The sequence below is a fragment of the Patiria miniata genome, unplaced genomic scaffold (genome assembly GCF_015706575.1).
Source record: "Patiria miniata isolate m_02_andy unplaced genomic scaffold, ASM1570657v1 HiC_scaffold_17, whole genome shotgun sequence".
Classification (NCBI taxonomy): domain Eukaryota; kingdom Metazoa; phylum Echinodermata; class Asteroidea; order Valvatida; family Asterinidae; genus Patiria; species Patiria miniata.
The window spans coordinates 9629961-9650267 of record NW_024037055.1 but is presented as its reverse complement, the minus strand read 5'-3'; the positions used below and the strand labels follow the sequence as shown (position 1 = coordinate 9650267).

Below are 20307 nucleotides of genomic sequence, written 5' to 3'. Positions count from 1 at the left end.
AAGAGTGATGTGGTGTTCTTTTACCATGTAATGGTGGGCCGCCATGCTCCAAATAACAAGAACAACAAGTAACGGTTTTAGTATTAGTATATCATACCTGTAAAATATACGTTTTCTTCGGCCATTTGACTGAGACCTCAAACAGAAAATTGTATTGTCATGATGCCTCACGATTTCATGATATGAAACCTTTGTCGTTTAACGATTTAAAAACAAATTAACTTAGTGGTATCCCTGGGTTTGATAATACAGGTACACGCTGGAGCTAACTGATGGGGAAATAGCAACCAGTCTGTCCATAGATGCATGCATTGATGATCATTGCACAGGAAATATCATAGTCTTGGATGGTGCAGTATCCCAACTCCCCTTCTGCTACCCTAATGGAACCATCTCCTGGAATAACATAATAGGTACGATTCTCTCTTAAAAAGGATACGTTGTGTTTCTATATGCTACACAAGTTTAGCATAGTGATAACATGGTACATTTTTGTTCTGTAACCGTCAGGAATAACTTCAACCTCTCCACTCGGAAGTGCTGATGCTGGAGTTGAGGCTGTGGCTCAGGCTCTTGGTTTGCCGTCTCGTCTTGTCTCCTCCTCACCATGCCCTCCTGTGATCCGTTCGAGGCAATCTGGAGGTATTGAGACAGTATAGCATGACATGAAACGTTCACTGTAGCTTTAATGACATTTGTTCAAGAATATTATTCACTTTATCATTATCGAACAAGTCAAGGTGTTTATTTTAACGGGATACATACTCGAATAAGTTTCTATTGAACTTCTGTTCCTAACCTGCAAAATAAATATTTTTTTTGAAATACATTTTACTACAAGTTCATCACGCCCTGAAATGTACTTTTGTCTGTTCCCGTAGCCTGTCCACAACTTCCCCTTCTGCCCAGCATTCCTTCAGGGGGTGTGTGTCACTATTCAGATACCTGCCTAGGGGTGGAGTGTTGCCTGGCAGTAGACCTCGGCATCATCAGTCGCACTCTGAGGGTCTGGCTGATTTTAGACCCCTGTGATTTAAAGCTGAGTGTTGGTTTTGAGAATTGGAGTTACAATCTCACACTTATCAGGTATGACAAAGCGTCTTTATTTGAGGGGAAGTCCAATCCCAAGGGAATAATTTTAACACAAATTTGACAGCACAGGTAGTGGTGAAAGCACATGGAGCCAGGAAGCATTTGCAATTGTTCAAATGAATTTAGTAACGAATCTCTGAATTCTTTAGTTATAGGTGGGGCATGGTCACCAGTGAAAGACTTAGTAATGCGGTCTGGCTCACCTTCACCGTCGACAAGACTGCAGACAACCGTAACTTTCTCCTCTCCCTCTCCCTGCAACTCTGCATCGCTGGAGTCTGTGCTCCTGACATTGTCATCCTTCAGGACTTCACAGCACCAATACCATTCTGTCATCCCAACGGTACTTTGGAGTGGGCTCAAGACCTGGGTAAGTCCACCTTAAAAATAATCAGTTTAATTTGTATACTTATTCACCGTATTGTTGGAAAAGATTTGCAATGTGTTAGTGTTATCCATGTTATATTTTTCTCAGATGGTGATATTGGGGATTACGCAAGTGGCCTCGTAGTATACCGTCTCGGTGTCAGCGTTGATGTTCTCCTGCCTCAACCGTGTAGAGGGCCACCAGAGCAAATCACACCATCAACCATCGGCAAGTTGTCATATCTTACTGTGCCAAGTCTGTGTTCCGTTTTACAGGAACCAGGACTAGTAGACCTTGCGTTTTAGGGTTAACGTTGCAATATGACATGAAAAGTGGAAAACATTAAACTGTTGTTGGTACAACAATTTCTTCCTTCATGGTCCAACAGGCTGCAGCTCTCTTGCTCTGCCATCATCCGTCGGACCGTACTGCTCCCTGGACCAGTCATGTCTCGGGGTGGGATGCTGCTTAAACCTTGACCTAGGCATATTTCAGAGGTCATTTTCTGTGTGGATGAAGCTAGACCCCTGCGCTGGCATGTTTTCATTTGGCTTTGAAAAGTGGAGTCACTTGGAGACAATTAGCATAAAACTACTTCAAAGTAAGAAAATGTTTATAATATCCAGAATTCTGTTCACGAAGATAGTAGTGCTTGGAACTAAATTTAAAGGATAGATATTAAAAAGTAGTCTGTAAAGTGCTTCCCCACTTTATTGTAGTGTTTCAGAACTATCATTTTAAGCATCATTCTAGTAACGGTCTTATTTCAAAGTACTGAAAACGATCAGTCAGCATGCGTTAGTATGAGTATGTAAACACCGGCAATCGTGGACCTAGGAAAAGATGGTTAGGACACAAACAATAGTCCACAATTGACCGATAGTCCACGATCGAAATTCGTGTACAAAAACAATGAGACCTTATGCTACAAAAAAAAAGGGAATGAGGATTAGGGACAATGGGGGGGGGGGGCACGATTATTGCCGGTGTTGAGAAAGATCTGTGTGTTTGCAAGTGTTTCGAATTGTGTTTCGACCAGTGTTTCTACCAGTGTTTCTACAGAACCTAATGTACAATTTTATTCTTATTAATTTCATATCTCTGCAGGTCATGCCTTTGAGAAAAACATTGGAGTTCTGAAAATCAGGTAAGTTGAGCCATAAGTTGAGGGCAATGCATACATACATTTTGATTGGTATTGAAGTAGCTAGAGGCAAACTGTGATATATCACTTCTGTCATTAACAGCTTTTCGAGAAAACTTACAACATATTTTTGTATGGTAAGCATCTGGTGGATTTGACAAAGTATTTAAAAAAGGTAATCAGTAATAAGAGATTAATACATAAATGTTATCGACTTGAACACTGTCAAATGGTTTCATATTAATTTAAGGCCTTTTCTTTAGCTTTTTCTTCAAACCTTATTTGCATCTCTTCAGCCACGACCGAGCATTGATTGAGAACCACTGGCCAAAAACTATTAAGAATTAGTGTCCACTCATGACACTTAAAAACAGAAAACCGCTTTGTACCTGTGTTAAAACAGTGATTCAGTGCCCTTTATGTGCATTGTTGCATCAGTGAATATTTGAAAAATCGCTCTGCAATGTCCCCCAATTTTTTTTTTTTTTTAATTAATTTTGAACCAAAAAACCCACACTACGACCTTCATATATTTATATATAGGTATGTCGTAGAGCATCCCCACAATACTATCTATGACGTGGATCTAGACATCAGTTTGTGTTGGCAGGGTGTGTGTGATGAACCCATCGTCATTCTCAGAGATGCAATGTTCTCAGGATCACATTGTGCTGATCAGCAAGGTGGAGGCAGCAGCACAAGGAGGAAGAGGAGAAGTGTGGATGACCTGTGAGTGGACAATTATAATTCAGCATGCACTGACTCTTATTCTTTGCAGGTATGATGTGGAGCGTCCCCACAATACTATCTATGACGTTGATCTAGACATCAGCTTATGCTGGCAGGGTGTGTGTGATGAACCCATTGTCATTCTCAGAGATGCATTGTTCTCAGGATCACATTGTGATGATCAAGGTGGAGGCAGCAGCACAAGGAGGAAGAGAAGAAGTGTGGGGGACCTGTGAGTGGAAACAAAATATTATCCTTCATAGACCTATTTTCGCACACACACATTATACATAATATCGTCTGCATCTGCTTGATGTACAATCAAATGTGTCTTTTCGATGACTACCACTTACTGGCCTAGGCTTAATCAAGCTATTAATTAATTAATTACACTCTCTTTCATATGTCTGTTTCTGTTTTCCTGTTTTCCCATACACATGTATGAGAAAAACAAAATGTGTATACACATTTTGTTTATTTTTGTTTCTGCCTCTTGATTTTCTTTTAGGTTATGGTTGAATGGACATAAAGTTGCATTGATTTGAATTGAATTCGCTCATAACAAACCAATATCTCAATTCCAAGTAAGTTTACACAATTTGTTTTTCTTATCACGCTTTTTGAAAGTGCTAGTGAATCTGACAAGGGAATGGACGCTATGGAGGATGTGACAGTTAGTCTTGTAGACAAGGCCAGGGCCTACTTTAAGACCCTTCTTAGTGGAGGCTCCATCTCATATTCAGCAGAGGATAACGCTATGACGAAGCTACAGCCGGAGAAAGTGGTCAAACCCAGTGAGTTACAGCTTTTTAGGTTTGAAGTGGGTCTTAAATGAGTCGTCAAAAGTTTGGTTGCATAACAATAAAAATAACGCTGCTCCAGTGCTTCAACTACTTCCTGTAGGCATTCTAAACATAGTCATTTTGTTTTCAGCTAAAGGAGGCTAGTAACTAAGAACACGAATAACTGGTCAGCATACCACAAGAATTCCATGCACATAATAAATATGGTGAATTATAAATATGTTTAATGCTCTTTAGCAATTAGAATGGCATAATTAATCATTTCTTGTTAATGTAGGGGTTGCTGAATCAGGCACAGCGAGCCGTCGCTCAATGGGCCTTCTCGTCTTCGGTAATGAAGATGGAACTCCAGTTACTAGGAGAAGGAGAAGGGACCTGTCTCTCTCCGTCAATATAGGTAATGCTTAAAAACGAGTAAAATACTCAGTGCACTGTAAAACATGTAGTATTTAATTTTTGATTGCATTATAAACGCATTTTTGCAAATGTTTATAAACATTGTAACGTGTTTAACGGTCTTGGATTCATTAAGCAGGTATCTTTTTACCCAAAACAATGCCTCACACAGCTGGCTCTGCAGCTGCTTGTAGCTAAAATGTTCACTTCCAGGAAAACAAATTACAAACATTCCCATTGCATTGCAAACGTTATGCACACTAAACGCCGTGTTCAACTTATGCACGCTTTTGTTTTTACAGTGTTTAAAGTTGAATGCTATGAAAATCACATGTTGGATAAATCTATGACAACAACTTTTATGAAGTTAACACTGTTTGTAAATTGTTGCAAAAAAAACGGTTGCAAGTTAAACACTGAGTGTTTTTTTCTTCTTCAATATTGAGCGTGGCACTTGTCCCTAACACCTACTTCCAACGATAATATATGCTCAAATGAGTCAGTGCTCCTTTGTCAAGCAGTCTGAGTAAACACGAATCCTTTGATTTGTGTTAGGTGAAGAAAGTCTGTTTGGGTTCAGGCTTACGCCAGGCGATGACTCGGGCACATGGCAGGGAGATGTCATCATTGGTGGAGGATTAACACGTAAGTACATTTCAATTACAAAAGAACTTTCAAAAGGTAAACTTTCCCAATGGTCCTTTATCGTGCTGCCACCATTTCAGTCATGTTCCCTGTATCCAATAACAATACTGAATATTTTTTTTGTGCAAAAAGGAACTTGACTAATTTTCCTACCAGCCTCGCTTTGGTTACGTTGCTTTGAATGAAAAAACAAATCAACATGGCCGCAACATGATAATGATCTACTGAGGAATGTAAGAGCTTTCCCGTCCAAGAATCATTTCAGAACAGCAGGTTCAAGTGTTCAATAGCCCTACACTCTTTTGTTTTAATTAGACGCAATTAGGGGCAGTTTTCGTCCTGTGAGTTCGTAAAAGTCATTGCGGGCCAGTGCGTCACGCTGCTTATAAAAGATCTTCAAAATTATGCATAAGATTTTGTCTTTTGTACCTTCGCAACAACCTTGAGGGTACCTTCTAAAAGTGGCAAAAAAATCAACTGATCAGCAGAAAAACATTGTGGCTAATCGGTTTGCGAATTGGTAATGACCTTTTGTGCATGTGGTAAGCAGATTTTTTTTTTTTATAATTGTAAAGGCCCACGGTTTTCGTGATACTGAAAAAAATGTTCCAGTTTGAAACATCGCACATTCGGTGTTTTATTTTAAATGTGATGGTATCGTGCAAAAGAAAGTTTATGATAAATCTCCCTATCGGAATTCGTAGAAGTACCCAGCGACATTTGTTATAAAAAAGTGATTTATTTTTACCATTGACTCACAATAGAGAAAGGTCTTGATGCTTTAGACCGACATATCGCCAATATGTCCATCGGTGAGTTAGAAGCAATGCTGGATCTTCAGAATATCGACCCGTTCACTGTGGGACAGTTGATGAAGGAACTACGTGCCGTTTTCAGGACCTTTGTGAGTAAATTTTTAGTATTTTTGTCGTCTTTAGACAACAATTCGACAAAAGAAATAAATCAGCCTTTGCACACAGCAATATATCAACGGCATTTGATTGGAGTGCAATTTTGCACCATTGTTTATGATAATTCTTTAATGATAACATTTATTTTGTTGAAAGATTGACGAGTTTATCGACGTGGTCATCAATGGCAAGGCAGGCGACGACTTCAAACAGTTTGACATTATCTTAAGTAGGACGATCCCCTTCCCTAGAAGATACGCTACGTTCTTTTCTTTGAGCTGGGGATTTCCAATTGGTGGATTCATCTATCTGACATTTGGTAAGTTCGACACATGTTTCATGGCACTGTTCCAAGTACTTATTGAACCAATCACGAGAGTGCATGCCAAAACAATTAGCCTCTGGACATTGGGAGGAAACCCCGACAGTGTTTCTTCAAAACTCAGCTTTGGTCCCCATGGTTGTCTTTATGTTGAAATTGTGACATTTCTGGTTGGAAATCGTTAACCTCGGAAGTGTTTCAGCCACTAAATACCGGTTATTTTACCAGGAAAGTGCAAAGTCTTTTAAGAAATATCGAAGATTTTTGGATTGCTGCGTGGAATAGGTTTGGGCTCAAGAAATATATGTGATATATAAAAGAAACTTTAAAACGCATTTCTTTTGAATGTTTTGGTTGGGGTACTAGCTGCTCTATCAGACTCCATCTAGCCAACCGACACCAAGAAGCTCGCTGGTCGAGCGGTAAGACCTCTTTGAAGCAGGACGTCGTGGTTTCGAGTCCAGGCCGATCAGTTTGTGAATACTTTTCGCAGCCACTCTGGACAACACTGAGAATTCAGTGTTTATAAAATACGTCGGCGAAGGGCAAAACTATATTGAATTTACATCACTCCGACGCCAATTTCATCTGATGAATAGTTACTTTTACTTGTTTCAGACATCGAAGCCGGGGGTTTCTTTGACATGGAGATACCAGTAGGCGTTGGCATCGTTTCCATGAAAGCCACGGTACGATTGAAACATGCGTAGGATTTCCTGTTATACATTTTTTTTTCAACTCTGAAATAAACCACAGCTACAAAAATGGAAAAGAATCACTTGCGTCACTTCAAAAACATCAAATGAAGGTTTTCACCTGAGAAGAAAAATCAAAATAAAGAAAGTGGTTTTTAAATAAAAAATGAAAGCGGTCTCAATGAAATCATTGGTCGGTAAACTGAAAGAAAAAATGAGAGGAATTATGACCAAATGTTTCATTCCCGTACCAATATAAGTCTCCCCTTGAGGACTATTCGTGGGGAATTTTATAGACCGCAAACGACTAACAGACTAATTCAGCACAAGCGGCATGCTCCTTCATTACATTTTCCTCAGGATTGCTCTCATACATTTACATTCCGATGTTAAGTTTTCCCTTGCAATATATTCAAAGAGTTTAACTATGGCCGACAAAACATAGCAAGAGTGCACGTTAATTTTCTATTCGAAATACAAAAAATGAATAAGAATCACTCGTGTCACATGCGGGCAAACATAAACATATCTCGGCGATCGAACTAATTCCATTTTATATCGTCTGTCCAATATTTTCACTCGATTAGAACGAAAAGCGACTTTTTTTTGGAAATAAATAATTAGAATATGTTTCCAACTATTATTTGTGTAGGGTGGCATAACACCGATGGTAGGCGCGTATGCAAGTGCCGGTATATCTGTTGGATTCATCTTGCATGCGGAGCTCGAGCTGATTGCCGATGTGCTTCACACTAAGTTCCCTACTGTAGCTGAGATCACGTTCTCTAAGTTCCCACTGGATGTTGGGTAAGTATGATGGGTCGTGGATAATATAAATCGACCAATATATATCTGGAAACAACCTCATTTTTTTTTTTGGGGGGGGGGATTTGTTTCCCAATTTGCCGAAGTTTATAAAGGAAATGGAGTAATTTTTGGGGAAAAGGAAAATGCTTAGGCCTATGTACTAATATATTTGTTTAAACTGACTTCTTATAATAACACCGTGAATTCATCGTAGCTTGCCAACATGAATTATTGTGAGAATGTTAACCCTAAAAGGGCCGGGGGCCGAATCTGCTCCCCTCACATTTTTCAGCGATACCCTTAATTGCACTTTTTTTTTCGCGACCCGAGCTCGAGTCTTGCGCATTGTTTTCTACCAAAAACATAACATTCGGGCCACAGGTTGCCGCGCAAAGATTTTCCGGCGCAAAAACTGAATTTCACAATATAAGTAGTGAACACAAAGCAGAATTACCATTGGTGCCTATGAATATTTAAGTAGCCATAATTCAAAAACCCTTTGACCTATATGACATTTCTTGGGTACGTTTGTATTAAGTTGTTCTATTCATCCACATAGTTTAATCATTTTTCGTCACTCAATGGCCGAGATTTGAGGGAGGGGGGCGGTTTCTCCTCGGCTGTGAGATGTTCAAAACAACCCAGCCCAATAATAAGGGTTAAAATAGTAAGAAATAATGCAAAACAAATTTATAAGGGACACAATAGAATCATGCAACACCTGCATATAAATGCATATATTACAGTCGACACACATTCAAAGTGCAGTACGGTAGTGGTCTAAACAAAATTAATGACTAAAGCTTTAATTCGACACACACACACACACACACACACTACAAAAACGTTACTGCTCTTCACTTTTTCAGAATAAAGATGGATGTGGAAATGATCCCCCTGATAATCCGTCTACGAGCTTTGGTGACATTGAAAATACCTCTTCTGGGAAAAATTACACTATTCAAGGGTGACATATGGCGCTATCAGGTTCCAACCATGCGACAAAACATATTCGATATTCACACCAAGGAACCTGACAAGTCACCACCTGCGATTGAAAAATACTCAACACCAGTGGTAAGATATATTAAAACATCTTATAAATTTATGACATTATAAAGAAGCGTCAGGGATAGGTCGTGAAACGGTCACAAGTTTAAATATTAAGTGCAGTTGACAAGATTATATTATTTCTATGTAATATCTTAATAATAATTTTTCGTCTTTATAACCTCAGTGTTCAAATTACCTGGGCTGCTGGCCTATATAACATTATTAAGTGCGCTAGATGTATCTTCTTTCTTGTAATGAGCACAAGGATTTCTGAAAATATGGGCAATTTGGTTTTCTCGTTTAGGTACAAACTTCAAAAATGCACCTGATTAAAATACGCTCCGGGTGAGCTTTAGATCGGGCGTACACAACAATTGGTCACATCTCGACAAATGAAAGGATTGAGCATTTCTTTTACACATTGAATGCATCTTCCGCGTTCTTCCTGGGTCATAATTTTAATCAGGATGCATATGGCAGAACTTTCTGCCGCAAATTACATCCTCCACAAAAGCCTCAAAGTATTCACTGATTTGAGCCGAATATCAGCTTGATGTCAGTTTGTTTCCCACATTTGAAGTTTTGAGGATTTTTGTTAGCAGAAACTTTGCAATTTACTGCCTTAACTTTTGCATTATTTTTTGGTGTTTGTTAGGCCTAATGTTACCTCGAGTAGCCAGTCTCCATGCAGGTAGACTAAAAGAAAATGCTTCTTATCGGAAATTGTCTATCGATCTAGCCCGCAAACGATTAATCTGGTGTAAAACATTACTTAACAAGCGGGGTTATTTTGTGTAAAAAGAAAATAGATAAATATTGCCAAAATATTAGCAAAAATCGGAGATAATATATATTAATCATCTAAGTTTGAGTAAAATGATGCGAGCAGTAGCTATTTTGTAACGTACCGAATTGCAGGCTCACATTCGTGCTTCAACAGCACATGCACACGAACACCCGTCAGTTATTCATTATAAAATTAATGACTTATAATAACTATCTATGTACATGTGATTAAGTTCATACCAGCTATTCCCTTCGAAAATTTGTAGCATATAGACTTTGAAAACGGTATCACTAGCCTATTACAATTTGACAAAAAAACCAAAAAACAAAACAAAACAAAACACGATCAAATTGTATGCACACACGGAGAAAAAACATTATGCTTCATATTTCCTCATTCTGTTTTTGGCCACGCCATTGAAGATGCCAACGCCTAGATCGTGAACACTTTGAAGCTGTTGAAATGTTTTTTGTATTTTTTATATAAGAATGAAGTTGGGTCCGCTAAGAGAAGCGTGACAGGCAGAGATATGTGTGGCGTTGAGCAGGTTCCCGGACTAGACTACACAGAGCCAGCCTTCCAGCTTGAGATTGCAGCGGCCGATGACAAGAGCTTGGTGACGTTCTTCTATCAGGTCGGGACAGCTCCTGGAGGAAGCGATGTTGTCTCTGAGACAGAGTTTGGAGGACCGTCGGCCATCATTTCACAGGTAAAAATTAAAATACCGTTACAAACAAAATGAGAATACGCACGTATAATTAGGGTGTTTGTGTTCATTTTTACAAAACTTGACTTGGCAGGTTAATAGTGAATAGTCAGAAGCATTCTTGATGTCATTCAGAATCTCACGGACTGGATATTTCATGACGTTGGGGTAGATTAGGCCTACCTGCCAGAGTTTGCAGATTTACCTGCCAGAGTCTTAGTCGCATATGAAAGGCATTATATTAAGGCATTTTGGTTACTACGTCAATGTATTGAGCCTGAAATGAACTCCAGGAGTCATTCACTTGTTGTACATCATGCTGGAGGAAAACTATATTAAACATGAGAACATGACAACAGGTACACAGTTGGGGAAGATTTGTTTTTCTCAATTTTATCTACTTCGTTTTTACAGTAACCCTCCATCCCAATTTCTTAACAGAAATAAGAGGTTATACATGAACCGTATAAGATCGGTTTTTGTACTGTTTTTGTAGCATTGTTACAAACGAGTAACACTTCCTCTTTTTTTCAAATACCACTATGACATTTCCAATGCACAATTTGTTCATCATTGTTTTTGTAGACACTCCTCGGAGGGCATCCTCTTTACTTCACTGTGTACGCCATGAATAATGGAGGAGGCACTTCAACGGCTACATGCAGCCTGCCGACCTTTGACATCACCCTGCCGACGGGTCGCATCACGCCAGACTTCACCTCCACCAGTCACCCGCACATACTCCGCGCCTCGGCCGTGGTGTACGACGATTCCATCATCTTGATGCAACAAGAAAGCGTTGGATTCGGCCCCGAAACTTGGGGCGATCAGATTGTGCCGTGGAATACCATCAATATTACGGAGAGGCAGCACCTTGTATTTTCAAGTAAGCAGGATGTACTTTTTGATTCAGTTGCTCATGAATACTTCATGACGTGCTCAATGACCCTCTTAATACACTGGTCTTCTCATATCTTGTTTGGGGTTTAGGAAAAAATAAGATGTGAGTTGGACATTGCTCAATATATTAGTTTCAATAGAAGCAGCACGATACCATTGTCAAGCAGGTTGTAATATCTCCCAGGTTGCGTGGTTGACTTTTCTCAGTTTCATGCCCCCGTCCTAATAGGAATAAAAAAAACTTAGAGAAACCGAACACAATGTTAACGCTCTGCACTGCGAAAGCAGCTTATCACTTCCTTTCATGCGTTTCTCAAATTACAGACAATGACTTTGACTACTTCACCGCTGCCAAGGAAGGCCGCCTCGTCTCTAAGCCAAAGTCAACCATCACCCATCGCAACCCCAACTTCTGTGCACGGGACTGCCTGGCGCTCCAAAACTGTCTAAGTATTAACTACAACTACAAAGATTTTACATGTGAACTACTAGAGGAGATTGAGGGTCACAGGGTTGAAGTTCACAAGGTATCATGAAAATTAAATCTCACCCAATAACAACCCCCATAGAGTTCATCGAACACAACTAGATGCACCTCCAAATTCCATTATTCTGTTTCAAATCAATCATAATTGTGTTACCTATGTCCCCTCTTTGAATACTGCATTCAATCCAAGTAACTTAACATGGGTCCCTTGTAGTGGAAGTAGATTTCATATCAAGGTGGAAGTAGACTTGATGTCAAGTCGGTAATTGGCCGGGTTTTGCTCACCGCAAACCGCGTACCTCGCAGGAAGATTGACTGATACGTACAGCATACTGTCCCACTGTGCGCGTAGCTTAGAGTGCGATATGGCACTTACTAACGGCGACGGTTTGTGCATATTCGACCCTGATACGCGTGTAGCCTACTTCGAACCTTATTAGCGAGTTGGATAACTTGTACATAACGTGTGGCAATTGGTACAAGAATTGGACGGAAGCATTCTGATCAGTTAAGAATCAAGAGAATCTAGGAATTCATGTCAGCAGATACTTGGGGCGCCGACAGACTGTCTAAAGATGGTACTTGCTGCATTATGATCTTTATTTTTACAGTATAATTAGGTTGAGGTTATGAATCTGCTGTGTTTCAGTACGGATCTTTCTCTCATTATGAGCGCATCGGTGTGGGTCACGCTGTAGAGTTCAACCACGAATCCCTCCTTCTTGTCCACAACAACCTCTACTACTTCAACATAGAGCTTCTGAACTACGTGGGATATGAGAATATTATTTCATCCATCGGCATCTTAGCAGACTTTACTCCACCAGAACCGGGGCTGATCGTGAATGGGACCAGGGATGAGGTGGTGCATGAAGCTTGTGCGGAGTTCACACCAGAGGAGTGGGAGAGGCGATGCATTGAAGACACACCATTGAATAACCATCGGTAAATATCACTGCTTAAAGTACTGCTTATAGCTTGAAACTCCCTTTAGGCAAATACAAGAATGTGAAGCACGGCATACAGGAGAGCTGAGCAAAAAAGTCATTCGAGGCCGTTTGCTCAGCACGTAGCTCACAAAATATCTCACCGTGTGTGTTAAATTTTGCTGCGTTTTCTGCCTCGTGAGGCAATTAAATGTGTACTGGTAATCTGAGCCACATGCGGAGAACTAGCCAATGAAAGTACATTACATGTATTGTTGTTAATCGGTCGCGTTATTTTAAAAACCGGGGACGAACGGCGGTTGGCTTTATAGTGGTGCGGCATAGGGACAGAATTGTGCATTTTGTGATAAAAGCATGAAATTTCGCAAGGTGGTTCTTCATGCCATGACAAAATTTTTGAGATATTGAGGCAGTTTCTTATCTAACCCCTGGTGACCTTTGAGGGGTCAATGACCTTTTGAATACTCTATTTATACCTTTTGTTCTTGAAAATCTCACTTTCCTATGACCTAAGTTTTTGTATAGTCTTCATACAATGTAAATAACGAGCAAATGCGAAAATAAATCACAATTGACCTTTGATGACCTTCCAGAGGTCAATGACCTTTGTATTAATTGCACTTACTCTATTTATAGTTATTTATACGATATACCCTTTAAACCCCAATTTTTTTTGTCAAGCCTCAGGTCATAATGTTTAGTGGCTCATGCTATGAAAAGATTTCATATGTAGGGAATCTCGTACATCTGACCTCTGATGGCCTTCAAAGGGTCAATGAACTTTGCGTACCCTATTTATAGATATTAAGAGAATGAACTATTCAATACACCACTTTTTTATTATCCATATCTAAATTTTGGATATTCTTTCCATAATATGAATTTTTAGATGTGTAGACATTTCATATTTTACCTCTGATGACCTTTTTCAAGTCAATGAACTTTGGGTACACTTATTGTCGTTATTTATCATGTTTAATCTTCCAAATGCCATTTTTCATGACTGAATTAGTCTAATTAGAGCAAAAGGAGTGTATTTTCATAATTATTCTAAGCGGTGCCATGAAGTCTGACCACAAAGCTTTTTTTGGGCATGACAACCAATCTCAATTTTCCTACTTATAGGGGCAGACGCTAACGTGAAAGAATATAAGCGACACATCGGAAAAGCATCACTCTCTTATGTGACCATTGGTCTTGGTAAAAAGGTTAAAAACGTGGCTTTCCAAGTCCAAGTGGATACGCAAGAGTTGATATTGCTTGACATATATGTACATTTTCCATTACAAAACAGACCCACAGAATTATACTCCAATCTCCATCATATTGCGTCTGCCAATAAAACAAGGAGAAACGAGGTCAGAGGTCACCTCAAAATTGTTTGTGGGTCTGAATTTATAACATGACTGTAAATTAAAAGGTGCAATACCGTTCTTTGCACTATTTGCACTATATACGTCAAATCTGTTCATGTTATTAAGAGTCAAACTTCAGACTTGGGTCATGAAAAAAGTGGCATTTACAATTATGAAAATCTTATTAATATCCATATGTAGGCTATTGTTTTACAAAGGTCAAGACCTCTCGTAAGGTGACCAGAGGTTGAATATGAAATGACCTATATATGACAATTCTATTTACAGCATGAACACCTTTCATTTAAACTTGAATTGTGAAAAACAAGGTGCGGTTTAAAAATTAAATCTGACAAACAGCTATAAACAGGTTTAACAAGGTCATTGACCTCTCGAAGGTCACCAGAGGTCAGATATGAATTTTTCCACTTCTGATGGTTATTTTCATTGTATGGAGACCTATGACACAGACTTGGGTCATTGGAAAGTGAACTTTTAAAGAACAAAAGTTATGAATAGTGCATGCAAAGTTCATTGACCTCTAAAGGTCACCAGAGGTCAAATATGAAATGCTTCCATATCTGAAATGTTTTATCCTGGCATGAAGAACCAACATGCGAAGTTTCATGCTTTTATCACAATTTGCACAATATTTTAGCCTATTGTGGCTATGCCGCATCACTATTAGTAGAATCTTGCACAACAATATCACGTGTGTAGAGTAAGTAATTTCATTGGCTGGTTATTTTAATTTGGCTCAGCACGTAACTTAGGGTGGGTTTCGTGTAGAAATTTGTGTGACATTTTTAAGAAAAACTTTTCCAAACAATTGGAACAAAACAAGGGGAAAATATGGGGTATTCATACTGTTGCAACCAAAAATATAAACGAGCGTGCGAGCAATCGTTTGTGGCATTTGTTTATCACTGACTTGATTTGTCTGCTCTCTAGGCCTATTTTGGATGAAAAACGTGTTCACAATGTTTAGACATTTGTAATGGTCATTGCACAGAACAGGAAGTTTAATTAATCAAACTTCCAAAATGTTCATTTTGCCTGAATTTTTCCCGTTGGCTCCGTATCATTTAAATAAAGCTTTATAACGCAACTGGATTTGTTTGTTGGTTGTGATGATTTCTCTAACTTTCACTGTCTTGTGATTTATATTCAGGTATATTACTGATGGTCCTGGTTCTAGGACTGTATTTAACGGCTACGAGGAACTGATTGATTTGCTGTATACCAGAAGCAATACTTTCATAGCAGGTACGGGTTTACAAGTCTCGTTGGCAATGAGATGAACGTATCTTTGTTTGACCGAGTATAATTATTTGAAAATCATCAGTAATGTGTGGACAAGCTGTGTATGAAAAGCAGCACCTTCATCGCCAGAAGAAATGATTGGCGAAACTTTACTTACTAATTGACTGGAAATGAGGTTACTAGTGCACGTCTAGCAACCCTGATTGACTGCAAGCAGGGGCGGCGGAACGGATTTACCCAAGTGCCCCTCTTGCGGACATAAAAGTGCCCCCTCGAGATGAAAACAAAACCGGCCCTAACATTTCAGATAATTTTATAGGGTAACCATTTCCAAAATGTTATAGAAAGTTCTTATATGAACTAGGAATATGAAAACCAAGCCCAAAACCCTAACTTAACGCGAAGTTTGCATAATGGCCGGTTTTGAAGAGCGCCCCCTATTTTGGAAGATGGTACCATCCCCCCCCCCCCCCCCCCCCCCCCAGTATATGAAGTGTGGAGTGTGAAAAACAACGTGGCGACATTTCAGCACGGATGTGCAAAAAAAGAAGAAAATGCTTGATACGCTGCTGCACTGACGGAAGATGGCTTTTATTGAGCAAGTGCCCATTTTTGGTGATGCCCCTCCCCTCTCAGTTTGAAAACTGTTCCGCCGCCGCTTGACTGCAAGGGTCATATTTACCCACAGGCCAGATTGGGCATATACATGCATAATATTGATTGATATTAATCGCATGTGATCTTGTTTAAGCTAGCCAAAAAAAAAGAATTAGCGAGGGTGTCTTGTAATAGAAACTTAGTGTTTATAACAGGCTGTTAACATTGCTCAATGACGGATAAAACATGCTGTAGTCCTCCTTATGTACCCTGTGATAGCAACACTGGGATATTTTTGTAGCTGCGCCCAAAAGCACCATTTGATAAATGGATTAAATCATATCCCGTTCGAATCTTCTTTTAAGCAAATTGGGACGGTTTCCATGACAATGAGACAGGAATCCATGGCTACACCTGGTCCATTGGTCACGCTGTCTGCGATGATGATGTCAGCATGCATGTTGACCCCCACGCTCATCTGTTTGATGAGTCAGAGTGGACTCACCAAGGACTTGTCGTCAACGTTCATCTGCCAGGTACTTTTTCATTTCCCAAATATTAAAACACTTGGAGGACATGACAGAGATTTGCTATATTTACACAGCGGTTTTGTTTTAAAACGGAATTGATAATTACAGTAATATAATTAACCTAATTCACTCCACAGTTATGAAAACAATAGTATTTTGTGTAATGTTACCTTACAAGCCAACTTCTTTCTCTATCTATTACAGCTCGACGGTGAAAAGGAAAAGTAACTGTTTGTTTATCGGTAGCTATATATTCTTGTCAAAACTGAACGTCCTGCTAGAATTTCCATGCATGCCAAACGTAACTTTACGCTACACTTTTCGTCAGTTTATAAGTCATTTCTGAAATACAGGGCGAGTAAAAAAAAAAAGCGCAACCCAAACCCCCAAAATTCTATTTCACATCAAACAAAAAATGAAGCAATAATAATAATAATAATGACTGGAAAGCCAATTTCAGAAACTATTTTTAGATAAAAAAAATACTGAAATTGCTCAATTCGTTCAAAGAATATCACCATTTTAACGCAATGACTCAAAACCTGTTTTGTCCAAAACTAAACCTATTTATTGTGTATTCCGAGTATTCTAAAGAAGAAATAAAATGACACAGAATACTTGCTTCAGCAACTGTCAACTGTACAATGTCTTTATTAAAAACCCTTGTTGGGCAAACAAATTATATGATCCACTTTTTTTTAAAGATGGGCTTTCAAAAGGACTTTGTTTAATATGGTGAAATTTTACAGAGAGGTTTTATCGCAGGTGATGTTTAAAGACAAGTGTGACGACGTTTCTTGAAATTGCATTTTTGGATTTTTGTGTTTAAATGGTGATCTTCTTTGAATGGATTGAGCAATTTCCGTATTTTTTTCAACTTAAAGATTCTTATGAAATTGGTTTTCCAGTCATTATTAGTTTTTGGTGTTACATATTTTTTTTATATATATGAAATGTATTTTTTTGGGATTTGGGTTCCACTTTTGTTCCACAATGAGAGAAAATGTAATGCTAATATCTTTCTCAACAGATGGTGCATATTACATCACTGTGCGTGCTCTCAACAAGGTAGAGTTCGGCGGGCCAATGGCACTCACTGTGTGTCACAGCAATCCTCTAATTATCGACAATACTCCACCCATCATTTACAGCATTAGCGACATCACCTATGACTCGTCCATCGGTAGAATTGGAATGCGGATCAACGCAACGTGAGTATTATTTATGAAAAATTACATTTAAAGCGACGTTGCTACCTGCCACACTTCGGAGCGTGAAGTTATCTTGAAGTGCTCAAAAACTTGGGGAATCTGTAGATATTTTGACTATGTTCTTCTAACTTCTCAATCGGGACATACTCCCTCCAAAATTGATACCCTCCGTGTCGTTTGGGCGATATGGACCCAAAAGCATGGCAGAGACTTTGCAAAGCGGGTAACAGGCGTCAACGTTTTAACCATTTACCATAATTGAGTTGGTGTGTTTGGTGATGTTCTGGTACCAATTTTGATGACTATATTTTGGAACACAAAGGAACAGTTAGTTACTGGCCACAGTTACTACACTTCATTTTACAGTGGAGGCGGGTGGTGCGTCCCCATTGCCGAAACTATACTTGAAAAATGGCTGAACATCAAACCTAAGTATGCTATTACTAACTTAAAATAGCCGAAATTTACTAGCTCAATGTTATATTCGTTTTTTGGCGATATCGATCTAAATCGAGGACCTGTAAAGGTCCAACACAATTGCAACCAAAGGTCTAAGCTATGAGCAGACCAACAAAATATGAACCTTATAATACTACTGTCCAGTACACAACCCTCATATCAAGCACCGTAGACTGGTTCTGTCCGAATGGTTAATTATCTTATCCGAACTCCTGCCATTCCAATTAAGCAGATAAACGTCCTTCCAGAATATTTTCATTGACAATGCCACATGAAAATAATCAAGTTAACATAGGACCCACGAGCCAAAAGTATAAACACCAAAGGCATATATTTCGATATGTTTTTCCAGTTTGTTGAATGTTTGGTTAATTATTGGCATCCCAGAAACAGACACAGTTTTATATTATTGCCGGTGGGGTTCTTATTCTACTTTAAATCTTGTCTGCAACTCCCAAGATATCACGTAATAGAGTTAAGGGCTACGGTGTTAGGGTGCTTAATGCAGTATTTCGTGTGTGACTATTCTGACTCGTTAGACTCAGCGAACAAGAAGATAAAGGTCTGTCATATACAACTCTGGCCCAATTGATTAAATACCGTTCTTATCTCTTAATGTGACTTTAAACAGCGATCCCGACTCCCATCTGTCTAAGTATCATCTAGCAGCAGGAAGGACACCCAGGGATATATCACTGCGTGATTGGGAGGCTCACGATTTGGCTAAACAGCTCTTCATGGACTTCAGAATTCCAAGTGGCGTTCCGTGCTGGGTCAAAATCAGAGCAGTCAACAGAGGTAAACATGTACTGATGTGATTTGAAGTATCCCATGCTTATTATCCATGGCAGCAAATTAATTAATGCCTGGTTTACCTGATTGTATGCACTCTTTCTTTTTGGTTGGAACATAGGTCCTTGCAATTGCAACATGCATAACATATACGGTTTATTGTTGTCTTATGCAGTTGACCTGCGCACCATAGACCATGCTGACGAGCCAATTCTCGTAGACGATACTCCACCAATTGCTGGAGCCTTGTTTGATGGGCCCTACGCACGTCAGGATCTGGAATTTACCAAAGACAGAAATAAGGTAACGACCGTTGTAATTGATGGTGGATTAACATAGAGTGGGGATGACATCCAACTTTGGTAATAACTTCGGCTACTTTTTTATTGCCCAACAGCAAGAACGCGAGAAGTACCTGGAAGCATGACTAGTGCCCTCTACAGAATGATATAATAGTCGTCAGACAACATAATGTGACAAATGTTAACAGAAGTAAATATGTATATCATCTTGTATAAATGCTGAACATTGTCTACACCTGATCACCGGCTTTGGCTGGTCATTCGTTAAATTCACGTGACAGTACTCTCATTTCATGGTGGCAGGTTGTAATTAAATGCATTTCTCTTATAACGATATAGATTTGTGCGAACTGGTACAACTGGTCTGACTCTGAGTCTGGGATCTTCTCCTACCTGTGGGCGGTTGGGACCCAGCCTGGCCTGAGTAACGTGGTAGACTTTATCAAATTGTCTGGTCGAGAACACAGCGCCTGCTCTGGTTATGTGACCATACAGCACGGGGAGATGTATTACTCAACGCTGGTAGCCTTCCATGGTGGATATGATAAACTTAACGTTTCGAGTTCGTCTAATGGAGGTAATTTTCCTTAGTACTGATACAATCATTAGTATGATCGTAATCACCGTCGTTACGATCATCATCAGCCGAAAAAAATATCTGCAAGTATACCTCGATCTTTACTGTCAAAGTGCCTATTGCTTTTATCTCAACAATAAATTGAAGTGCCAGTGATATGCGTATTTATATTCATCGAATTCAGTCAAATAATGGTCATATTTTAATATCTCCATCTAACTCTCCAGTGATTGTGGATCTGACTCCACCAATACAAGGCGATGTCTACGATGGCCTACTGCCAGCACCTAATGATCTAGCCTTCTCATCAAGGCCAGCGACTGTTGGTTCTCACTGGCAAGGATTCTCTGATCCTGACTCTGGTATCGAAGACTACCAGGTTACAGTCTATTGCAAGCATACTGAAAGGTGCAGTTTCCTTGAATTTTAA

General features: G+C 39.4%; 1 protein-coding gene across 1 annotated transcript in view; it reads left to right on the top strand.

The window, feature by feature from the left end:
* LOC119724026 overlaps nucleotides 1-20307 on the top strand; it is a 108063-nt gene that overhangs the window by 53365 nt on the left and 34391 nt on the right. Inside the window, exons 62-88 of the mRNA XM_038194948.1 lie at nucleotides 253-413; nucleotides 511-642; nucleotides 882-1086; nucleotides 1242-1462; nucleotides 1568-1687; nucleotides 1848-2060; nucleotides 2567-2606; nucleotides 3382-3564; nucleotides 3960-4126; nucleotides 4413-4532; nucleotides 5087-5176; nucleotides 5941-6080; nucleotides 6244-6406; nucleotides 7028-7098; nucleotides 7757-7911; nucleotides 8781-8985; nucleotides 10239-10460; nucleotides 11043-11343; nucleotides 11682-11884; nucleotides 12494-12789; nucleotides 15318-15412; nucleotides 16372-16542; nucleotides 17567-17747; nucleotides 18838-19004; nucleotides 19174-19301; nucleotides 19640-19877; nucleotides 20105-20285. Coding sequence (XP_038050876.1) covers nucleotides 253-413; nucleotides 511-642; nucleotides 882-1086; nucleotides 1242-1462; nucleotides 1568-1687; nucleotides 1848-2060; nucleotides 2567-2606; nucleotides 3382-3564; nucleotides 3960-4126; nucleotides 4413-4532; nucleotides 5087-5176; nucleotides 5941-6080; nucleotides 6244-6406; nucleotides 7028-7098; nucleotides 7757-7911; nucleotides 8781-8985; nucleotides 10239-10460; nucleotides 11043-11343; nucleotides 11682-11884; nucleotides 12494-12789; nucleotides 15318-15412; nucleotides 16372-16542; nucleotides 17567-17747; nucleotides 18838-19004; nucleotides 19174-19301; nucleotides 19640-19877; nucleotides 20105-20285 — 4569 coding nt within the window. The remainder of the gene's footprint in view (nucleotides 1-252; nucleotides 414-510; nucleotides 643-881; nucleotides 1087-1241; nucleotides 1463-1567; nucleotides 1688-1847; nucleotides 2061-2566; nucleotides 2607-3381; nucleotides 3565-3959; nucleotides 4127-4412; nucleotides 4533-5086; nucleotides 5177-5940; nucleotides 6081-6243; nucleotides 6407-7027; nucleotides 7099-7756; nucleotides 7912-8780; nucleotides 8986-10238; nucleotides 10461-11042; nucleotides 11344-11681; nucleotides 11885-12493; nucleotides 12790-15317; nucleotides 15413-16371; nucleotides 16543-17566; nucleotides 17748-18837; nucleotides 19005-19173; nucleotides 19302-19639; nucleotides 19878-20104; nucleotides 20286-20307) is intronic.